Below are 11,147 nucleotides of genomic sequence, written 5' to 3' on the forward strand. Positions count from 1 at the left end.
AAGAGAGTTGTGAGGTGAGGCACAACGAATCAGAGCAGATTAGAGAGACGGGGCTTGGAAAGGGGTAGTGGGGTAAGAAGATACAACAAAAGGTGTCTACTCTCCTCCACTGCCTCTCTGGAACCAGTTCTGCCACTGCAGACCCAGCTCTAGACCAACTCTAGCAAAAGATCACAAATAAGACTGGGGTGTTTTCCCCTTTCTTTTTGTAGGTGAGGGGGTTCTAAATGATAGAAGGATCTGGAAGAGAATGGGAAGGAAAGGGAATTCCTGTGGTCTAGTAGGCATTCCCAGCTAGACACTGGTTGGTTAAGTGAGACATATAGCAATGTACATATGTTGAAGATGGTCTGTATCAGTCTCAACAATTAACGTCTTTGCAGAGCAGTCCTTAAACCACGGAATCACAGTGCCGCTCACTGAGGCATATCCAATCATGAGTATTTAAAGTGTCTTTGCTATAATTACAGTCTTATGTTAAGTAAATCCAGATTCTCTCAGAAATAATTTTTTTTCTTTTTCTTTAAAGATTTATTTATTTTACAGAGACAACGAGAGAGCAGGGGTGGGGGGAGAGGCAGAGGGAGAGGGAAAGAGAGAATCTCAAGTAGACTCCCCCGCTGAGCATGGAGTCCAATGTAGGGCTCGATTCCACGACCCTGAGATCATGACCTGAGCCAAAATCAAGAGTCGGACCCTCAACTGATTGAGCCACCCAGACGCCCCTCTCAGAAATAATTTTAAACTGTCATAATATAGCATCAATCTACTAAATTCTAATCTTTTTTTTTCTTTTAAAGATTTTATTTGTCAGAGAGAGAGCGAAAGAGAGTGAGCACATGTAGGGGGAGCAGCAGAGGCAGAGGGAAAAGCAGGCTCCTCACCAAGCAAGGAGCCCGATGCGGGGCTCGATCCCAGGACCCCAGGATCATGACCTGAGCCAAAGGCAGACACTTAACCAACTGAGCCATCTAGGTATCCCTACCAAATTCTAATCTTTAACTCAACTTTAACAAAGCCGGAAAGATAACTTATCCTTATCAATGAATATCACAGATCAAAAAAAAAAAAAAATGAAGAAGAAAACTTATCCACAGCTCATTATAGAATTTTTTAAAAACTGAGATGTAATTTAGATACCACTGAAGTCACCCATTTAAAGTGTACAATTCAGTGGTCTTTAGTTTGTTTGCAAGGTTGCAATCATCACCACTAATTCCAGAATACTGTCATCATCTTAAGAAGAAACCCTGTACCCATTAGCAGTCACTCCCCATTCTCTCCTCCCCACAGCTGCTGGCAACCACTAATCTACTTTCTGTCTCTGTGGATTTGCCTCTCTGGACATTTCATATAAATAGAATCGTACATGTGTAGTGCTTTGTGTCTGGCTTCTTTCACATAGCACAATGTTTTCAAGATTCATTTGTGTCATAACATGTGTCAGTAATTCATTAACTTTATGGTATGGAAATTGGTTCATCCACGAATGACATTTTAAAAATATATTTTTTGCTACCTCTGTGAATTAGCTTTCAAAATTACTCAAGATTCAACTCAAGACACACCATATTTATTCATACATTCCCCCCTTGGCTTACGAGATTATCAGTATATTTTATTTTCTGTCAATTTACAAATCACTTTGTACATTATGATGTTGGTTGTATTGTGTTTCAATACTTCGATAAATACTTACTGGGCTTTCCACCTAGTACCCCTTTTTCTAGACATTACCCCTTCCCTCCAACTTCTATATGGTTAATGTGACCTTGCTCCTGCCTACCAGGTGACTGGTCCAGGAGTGAGAACCTGATTCAAGATGGACAAATTAGGCCCTTCACTGGGAATGTGGAATTGGGAATAGGAGTCTATTTCCAACTAGTTGATCTCTTGATTGCAGGAGGAAATCTCAGGAGCTTTTGGTTACTACCATTTTTTGCCATGTAGACTAAGAAACCCAGACAACCAGTGTGCAAGAAGAGAAGAAAGAATCAGAGACAAAGAAACTGAGAACAGCAGAGATAAGAAGTGGAGCAGGAATCCCGGAGTTCCCTGCAGGCTGCATCCCTGTCCTTGGACTCCATGGGACATCCTGTACACTCATAACAAAGTCCCCTACCAAGTTGCTTAAGGAGGTTTCTGTAATCTCCAGCCAAGAGCCCTAGTATAATCATCTACCCAATAAGATTTTAAGCTCTTTATTAGCAAGGGCTCAACATCCATAGCACACATTACAACAACTCAAATACATACTTAATCAAATGATCACCTGTGGAGTAACTTGCAAAATTATCTATAAAATACACTCAAGACGTTTTCCAGTGAGTATGTAGAAAAAAATTAGGATTTGTGTCCACGTTATAAAAAAGCTATATTATTGTATCCCTGACTCAATATATCTTTGCACCCATTTTGCAAAATATTAATTTCCTCAGAAGTGAAATCACCTATTTTCTTATACTACTCCATCCCATTTGTGCTTGCCTGGTAAATGTTAAATCTTTTGAAAAGCATAATGTTACATTTTCCTAAGAAAATTTGAAGTTTCTTGCAAACAACAAGTAACCCCTATTTGTTTTTTAAGCAAACTCCCACAAAACCTACTAACAAATAACATTCAGGGGCGCCTGGGTGGCTCAGTCCATTAAGTGTCTGACTTTGGCTCAGGTCATGATCTCAGGGTCCTGGAATCAAGCTCCTCATCAGGCTCTGTGCTCAGCAGGGAGTCTGCTTGTCCCTCTCCCTGTCCCTCTGCCTCTCCCTCAGCTCATGTCCTCGTGCTTTCTCTCAAATAAATAAATAAAATCTTAAAAAAAAAAATTCAGCATACAGAAATACAAGTTAGTAACCTCATTTATAGTGGTATACATATACAATGATGTGACACACACACACACACAAACAGAATATTACTCAGCCATAAAAAAGAGATCTTGCCATCTGCAACAACATGGATGATTCTAGAGAGTATTATGCTAAGTGAACTAAATCAGAGAAAGATAAGTACCATAGGATTTCATTCATACATGGGATTTAAGAAACCAAACAAAGAAAAAAAAGACAAATAAAAAAACATATTTTTATCTGTAGAGAACAAACCGGTGCTTATCAGAGGAAGGTGGGTGGGGGAATGGGTGAAACAGATGATGGGGATTAAGAGCACACTTATCATGATGAGTAATAAGTACTATACAGAATTGTTAAACTATTATACTGTACACCTGAAACTAATACAACATTGTATGTTAACTCTATTAGAATTATAATTTAAAACAAGGCAAAAAAATGCAAAAAAGACAGAAAATAAAAATCAAAGACAGAATGTTGGGAAATAAAAAAAAACCCAAAAGACTCTTAAATACAAAATAAAAACTGGTGGTGGCAGGAGATGGTGAAACAGATAAAGGACATTAAGAATACACTTATCTTGATGAGCACTGAGTAATGGATAGAACTGCTGAATTATTCTATTTCACACCTTAAACTATTAACACTGTATGTTAATTATACTTCAATAAAAAAAAAAAAGGTATAATGACACTGAACATACAGAGACATAAATGAATAACCTCCCCGGAATCATTCTCTCCTTTCCTCCTCTTGCAAACAAGATATATTGTCAAACATGAATAATTCCCAGGATAACTAATCTGTAATTCAACGACACTGTGCACATGTAATTATTATATGATATAGGTTGCGGAGGCATGAAATCTTCCTTAACGGACAACTCAAGAGATGCAGTTTTCATAAGTCTGCTCTCCTGCCCCAGGCTGAGGGGTCTATTGCCATGACAATATTGCCATGACAACTGCAAAGCTAATTCCCTGCCATTCCTGGGAGTCCTCACTTCATTTTGCAAAGTCCTTTTCCCAAAATCAAATCCAGGATTTGTCACCTAATTGGTTCTGAGTGGGGATAACAGAAATAAAACCAAAAATCCAAAATGTTTTCTTAAATCCCTGTTAAAAATTCTATAGGGATAAATGGGCTAATCCTTCAAAATGTTAAGATTTGGCTCCTGAGTGGATTTTGTAAAACATATTAATGTCACTACCTTCCCTAAGACATACTGAAATTTAAAAAATTATACTTCTAATATTACAAAGGCTTAGGGAGATAGAACCCCTTTAAATCACTGAAGAATTCCAATTGGGTACAACTGCATACCATGTCAAGCCCTGGGGCAGTTTCTCATGGCCTGGCCCCAAACTTGCTTCTCTATAGCTGGAGAGAATTGTGCTGGCCAAAGCTCTGAGAGGCAAAGTACTATTTACTTACTATTGGCACCTTCCAAAAAAAAAAAATTAAAACTCTTAAGTTTAACAAATGGCCCACACAAGGATTTGCTGAAGTTCTCTCAAAATTCCTCCCATCAGGCAGGAAGGGGCTTTGGAAATCTACTTTAACCTAATTATTTCACAAATGAGAAGAAAGGGTGGACAGAGATAAATGACTTGCTCAAATTCACAGAACTGATAAAACCAGCATAGTTAGAATATGGGTCCTCGATTCGCAGCTGGAAGCTCACTTCCCCATACCATCTGCCTAAGATGTGTAAATATGGACAGTTTTGAAACCTCTGCTTTCTGAGAGAAAAAACAAAAAAAAGAAAACTACAACTTTCTGTTTCAAATGTGAAGGTGAGAGGTTAAGGTGTTACACGTCATTTCCCAGAGGTAAAAGGTAATACCCTTCCAAATGTCATGATGGGCTTGCCCTGGAGGCTAAGTGAAATGAAAGTGAACACCAGATTTTTGCTGCAACCTGAAGGTTTTTTACCATTATGAACTATAGTAGCTATTGATTCTGTGTGCCCAAGGCTACCCCATTCCTCCTTTTCCATTAACAAAGCCTATAGTCCCTTGGCCTGAAGGAGGGGCATATGTCCTAGACCTGGCTAATCAACTATCTCACATCACAGGCAAGGGTGACTGGTCTAAGTAAGGCCAATCAGAACCCTTCCCTAGAAATGTGACACAGAGGCCGAGAAAAATAACTCCTCCCCCCTCTCCTACCATATGGAAGAAGGCAGTCTGCAGTAGGAGAGCCTAAGACCAACATTCAAAGAGAAACAGACATAAACAGAGATGAGAGATGGAAAGAGTCTGGCAATGTCAAATCCTTGGGTCTCATTCCTGAGCTGGTTCCTTTGATTTGGTAAGTTAACCCTTTACCAATCTTTATCTTATCTTATAAAGCCAGTAAATTCCTTTTTTGTTCAAAATACTTTGTCACTTGCAACTCAAAAATGCTAACATATACTGACCTCAGGAGACAGGACTAGATATGTTACTCTTAATACAGGGAAACTAATGAACATTTATTTAAGAAAAATTTTTTGATGTATGTAGACAGGTTCTACTGTTTCTTGTATCTACCATGTCTGACATCCTACACTCACCAGCTTCACTGTTTCCATTATAAGCTGGCTGCTGAAAGTATGAGTTTGCTAATACTTTCCTACAATTTCCCTAGAATTTAAAAAAAAAATCCTATTTTAAGCTTGTTTCATTTGATTTTCAATAGAAGCTGAATGTAAAACATATTCCAAGTAACATAAATTAAATGAGATTTTACCTTATCTAGACTGACAAAAAGATAATCTAGTCATCAACGTTATAGTATGCTATGACGCAAGTTTTCAAATTTTTAACAATAGAAACCAATAAGAACAACAAATCTCAGGACCTACCTCCAGTAAGGCTCCAGTTTGGAAGAATTTCAAAGGCTTTTCAATGGAATAATAAAGGCTATGATAGCTACCCTTAGCCAGGTATGCTCTGACCAGACCAACTGCTATAACCAGCCACCTATGAGAAAGAGGAAAAAGAGCAATCAGGAAAAGAAAAAAAAAAAAAGGTAAGTAGGACTGGGGGTAACAGAAAATCTGGCGACAACAGGTACTGCTAAAGGTGACCTCAAGAATCAGTAGCCCAGATTTATCAACTATGGCCCTCAAATGCCAAGCTGTAATGCACAGAAATGTTGCACCACCAACAGCACCCAACCAAGAGTGCTCTGCTCTGCAAAAACACAGTGGCACCTCACCCATCTGGAGCTCAGCTTTTTGGCAAACTTGCCTGTTGAGAACAAGGCCAAAATGAAGAGAATAAGCTAAATTGGTCTTTGAGCAGCTAAATTAAGTGCCAGAAATCTAAGACAAGAGAAAAGCTGTTAAAGGAAAATTTTAAATGGCCTGTGCAGTCAAAGGGTCTGTAATAATAACAGGGCGGAGGAAAGATGTTTTAAACTGTTTTCACAAGTATCTCACAGAAACACACCCATACCCTACTCTTTTAAAATTGCGAATGAAATAAGAAAAGGATGGTTTTTTAAAGAAAAAAATTTTTTAGCCGAATTTCCCACAACCAATTCAGTAAAAAAAGGCCAGATCAATACAAAACACTAAACAGGGAAACAGGCATATCAATGAGAATGTTACATTTCTGTTCTATCCTTCTCAAAAATGAATTTCTCAGGCCCTATAATTTTTTAAGTTCCATAGTGAAACAAATGGACCTTTATTATTAAGGTGTCTCCTTGAAAGCAGTAATAGATTCACCTAAATAAATGTACAATCCTAACGAGGCAATGGGATATATGGTCTATGTTATTTCCAGAAACTATCATACAAAGATGTCAAGAATTTGTAAAAGAAATGAATTCCTTAATGGTGTAACTGTCCCAGTATTAGCAACCTACCAAAAAAATAAGACTACTTTCTTCTCAAAATCCCAATTTCTTTTCTTGGCTTAAGACACCACTCCCCATCCTCCATCACCCAGGAATAAAGGCTTCTTTCTTTCTTCCCCAGTGTACCCTAAAATCTCTCTCCAGTCTAATGCTCTTGTTAATGGCCTTGCCTACAAGTACAAACTCCTGAAATGTTCTTTTAAAAATCACTCTCTGACCATTTATGCAATAAAGAAAACCTGTATCTTTATTATTTCTCCACTGGCCTGTGAACCAAGAGAAACAGGCTCTAGACCCAGATCTGTTACTAACAAGTTCAGTGATCTCAAGCTAGTCAAGAAAGTCACAACCTCCCTGAACCTAAGCTTCAACACCAGCCATTTCTAATGAAGCAATCAAGTCTACAATCCTCCCTATATATGTGTGTGAAGAATGCAAGGTGCTGAAATGCTAATGTGACATTAGCATTTGTGTGAAAAAGGGAGTGTGTGTACATATTTGCTTTCATCAGCATCTGAGGGAATCACAAAATTAGCACCTAGGGGGAGGGGTTCTGGGTGGAAGGGAAGGGTGAGAGGAAAGAGTTTCGCTGTATGCTCTTGGGTATATTTTGAATTTTGCACCTGCCAATGTAGTACCTATTTTAAAAATAAATAAAACTAGATGTTCACCCTACAGTTCTTTAAACTCTTCTGCATCTTTGAAGATTTTCATAATAAAATGTTAGGGAAAATCTTTTACAGATGAATACAATTCAAAAATACATAACAGAGGAGCCTGGCTGGCTCAGTCGGAAGAGCAAGCGACTACTGATCTCTGGGTTGTACGTTGGAGCCCCAAATTGGGTGTAGAGATTACCTAAAAACAAAATCTTAAAAAAAACAAAACAAAACATAACAAATAGTCTGATCCTGCGATCCTCAGCACCAAAACTATGGGATCAAAGAACTGGAGGAACCCTGAAGATCACCTAATCCAAACTCTTTAGTTTTACAGATGAAAAACGGAGGACAAGAAAAGCAAAGTGATTTATCCAAGGTCACACAGATAGTGTCAGAACTAGAACTAAAAACCCGCTGTGACAAGAGATGGACTAAAATGAGGGAGAAACAAGAGGAGGTAAAACCTGTTTAGAGGGTGTATTCCCCTCATCCCCAATAACTCTGCCTTCCACCTTCCCTACCCCAATCCATTCCAGAAAGTCTCAACTCATTTAAAGCACAGCTCTGCTTATGTCACTGGTCAAAAACTTCGAACGCTTTTCCATTACCTTTCAGATTAAAGCTCAGTCCGGATTTTGAAAACAGCCGCCTAAATATTTAATGGTCACTCTGCAGCCACAGCTCCCTCTACTCCCCTTAGGGGAAACGGCTCGCATTCGTGACTTGCCGCCGGGGCTCTCGGCGCTGCAGGATAGCCGGCACGCCGCCCCCCCGCCCCCCGGACTGACCTCTGACCAGCCCACCCGTCCTCCCAAGGCCTTTGGACCAGCGCCAGGGCGGCTTTCCCCGTGCCGCCCTGGAGCCCGGGAACTCCAGCTCGGGCACACCCAGCCGGAGAACTTGCTCGGCCCCTCGCCCAGGCGGGAGTCCCGGGCAGGCACCTGGGCCGACTAGGCTGCCCTCAGTGCCCCGGAGCCCGGACCCTAACACCCACCGCCCGGGCTGCCCTGCGCGCGGGCCCGGCCGCTCCGCCGGCCGCAAAGCCCCTTCCCCGGCCCGGCTTGCTCCCCGCCTCCCCGAGTCCCGGCCTCACCCCGCCGTCATCACCACATTGTAGATGACCAGATACGCCGTGGCCAGAGGCCCTGGGCCCTTCTTTTTCCGCGCGCCGCCAGCTTCCCCGGCCCCGGCCCCGGCCCGGGCCCCCCCGCCCCCATTCCCCTTCGTCGCCGCAGTAGCCGCCGCTGCCGCCATGTCAAGTGCCCAGAGCACGCTCTCCTTGCGCGAACACCGCCGCCCGGACAAGGCACTGCGAGGGGGCGGAGGGAGGGACGAGGGAGAGGCGGGGCCGAGGCCGCGGGGCGGAGCCAGAGACAGCGCCCACGGCGGCCGCCATCTTGAAAGAGGGCAAAGACACTCCTGGCGTTCCCCGCCTCTCGGCTTGTTTCAAACGCCAGCGCCATCTTGGATCACGGTAATCGTCGCCTCTTTCCGCTCCGGGTTATTCTCTCTGGCGCCATGTTGGATTAGTTCAGAGTCGCCTTTGGTCTCCCTCGGTAGTCCCGCGGTTCCTAACATCTGGGTGCTTCATCGTCCTTGACTTTTTTTTCTCCTTATAAACTCTGCCTCCATGATGGAGCAAGAAAATGTTGCTTTCGTTCTCCCTTCTTATCTTACTTCTTCCAGTGGCTCTAGCTTTATCGCTATGCGCGTGATCGAATAACCTGCCATTTTGGGTCAGGGTAATTGACGCAGATATCGCTTCCCATCAACCTCAGAGTCCGGCGAGGAATACGCTTTCCAGGGGTTACTCTCGGCTCCTGCACCAGCAGCTAGGTTGAAGGTTCAGTCTTCGAAGGTTTCTTCCCTGCCTTTTAAATTTTAAGTTACTAGTACAGTGGAGAAGGTAAACGAGAAGTTTGCCCCTTTTTCTGTCTGACTAAAGTCGTACGTGTGGTCCAGGATACAGTGTCATTTATGAGGGTCTGGAAGGTTCAAGTGCATCTTCCAGCCTGAAGCCACGTGGGCTCACCTGTTGCCAAGGCAGGACGAGGACGAGGTGATTAGGCCGTCAGCTAAGGGTGAGGTGCCGAGTGGAGCAAGAAACTTTCCACCCACAGTGGTCAAAAGGGTGTTGGCTTAAACGGAAAACCTGTCTACTGAGGTAAACAGGGAAGGCTTATGGAAACTGCCTCAGCCAGCTGACCCCTCTTGCTCATTAACTGCTTTGTTCTGGATTTTTTTTTTTAATTTGTAAAAGGCTCCTGCAGCTAATTTTCGCACACACATCTTAAACGAATTGCTGTATACGTAGTGGTATAAAATATTTATCCATTCTAGTAAGTGGAGCGTCTGTGAGCTTGCACTGGGGTTCCTGGCACTGAATGAGAGGCAGAGTGTTCTGTCTCCCAGAGACCATATAGAGGGAGCTGGTGGAAAATAAATCTGTATTAGTTGGTGAAAGGTGTTATCAGTTAGGAAGTTATTGCAGTAATCCAGGCCATAGTGTTGGTTTAGGCCAGAGTGGTTGTGACTGAGATGATGGAAACCTAATTGAATTCTGGACATACTTTAAAAGAGCTGATAAGATTTGTGGATATATGTGGAGTATGCGGTAAAGGAGACATTGTGAGCAACTTGGAAGAACTGAATCATAGAAGAAAGTATTTTGAAGGCAGAAATCAGGAATTTTGTTTTTTACGTGTTGAATTTGAAATTTACATTAGACATCGAAGTGGAGAGGTTGAGTCATCAATTAGATTTAGACCAGGTGCAGGCAAAACTGTTCCTTCTGGAGGCTCCAAGGGGGAATCCATTCCTTACTTCCTCCAGCTTCTAGAAGTTGCTGGCATTCCTTGGCTCACAAGTTGCATCATTTCAATTTGCCCTCTCTGAACTTCTACCTGCTTTCTTATAACAAACAACCTTTGTGATTACATTGGGTTCAACCAGATATTCTGGGATAAATTTCCCCATAGCAAGAGCCTTAACTTCATCACACCTGCCCAGCCCCTTTTGCCATATAAGTAACATACTGGGGATTAGAATAGGGACCTTTGTGGGGGGCCATTATACAGTCTACCACATTCCGCTGCCCCCCCAAAAAAGGCAAGCAAGAAAACCCCCCAAAGACTTGAGAAAAATGATGTTATTTTTAAACCATTATTAAATTTGCAGGAATGTAAGGGATCTCCAAAGCGGGAACTGGAAGTGGGGAGAGGGCTTCGTTGGTGATGGTTAAGAACAGTAAATTGAAATTAGAACAGTGATCAGTTAGCAAAAGCCAAAGCCAGGATTTCTCTGATGGCAACCACTAGTACCAGGGCTAGGACTGGAAGACTAACCGAGGGAGATTTCTAGGGCCTCTTTTATAAGGGTCCTAATCCCATTCCTAATCACATCCCAAAGGCCCCACCTCGAAGTACCAGGGTGTTAGGGAGCAGGGTCTCAACATGTGAATTTTGGGGAGGACACAAACGCTTAGATTAAGGTGTTATTTTCCTTGGCAAAAGGGATTCTGCAGGTGTGATTAAATCAAGGAGCTTGCAATATAGAAATTAGCTTGGATTATCTGAGTGGGCTCAATGTAATCACAAGAGGGAGGCAGAAAAGAATGAGTCAAAAGGGGAAGTGACTGTAGAATAAAGGCAAAGAGAGATGCAATGTTTCTGGCTTTGAAGAGGAGGCAAGGGGCTTCTAGAATCTGGAAAACGTAAGGAAATGGATTTTCTCTCTAGCAAGGAATACAGCCTTGCCAACATCTGATTTTAGCCCAGTGAGACCTGT

The 11,147-nt window shown here is 42.2% G+C and overlaps 1 protein-coding gene across 2 annotated transcripts in view; it reads right to left on the bottom strand.

The window, feature by feature from the left end:
- The window catches only part of HACD2 (3-hydroxyacyl-CoA dehydratase 2), a 113,594-nt gene extending 104,944 nt beyond the window's left edge, over positions 1–8,650 (bottom strand). Inside the window, exons 1-2 of one of the 2 annotated variants that reach the window (XM_028091311.2) lie at positions 8,455–8,650; positions 5,699–5,816 (exon numbers count right to left, since the gene is read on the bottom strand). In XM_028091311.2, the coding sequence (XP_027947112.2) occupies positions 5,699–5,816; positions 8,455–8,615 (279 nt within the window). In that variant the 5' untranslated portion in view covers positions 8,616–8,650. The remainder of the gene's footprint in view (positions 1–5,698; positions 5,817–8,454) is intronic. The other variant, XM_028091312.2, reaches the window with a different exon arrangement.
- Between the last annotated feature and the right edge of the window lie 2,497 nt (positions 8,651–11,147).

Source organism: Eumetopias jubatus, unplaced genomic scaffold (genome assembly GCF_037043125.1).
Source record: "Eumetopias jubatus isolate StellerSeaLion01/CBP00866 unplaced genomic scaffold, mEumJub1_p1.0 scaffold_1, whole genome shotgun sequence".
Taxonomy (NCBI): domain Eukaryota; kingdom Metazoa; phylum Chordata; class Mammalia; order Carnivora; family Otariidae; genus Eumetopias; species Eumetopias jubatus.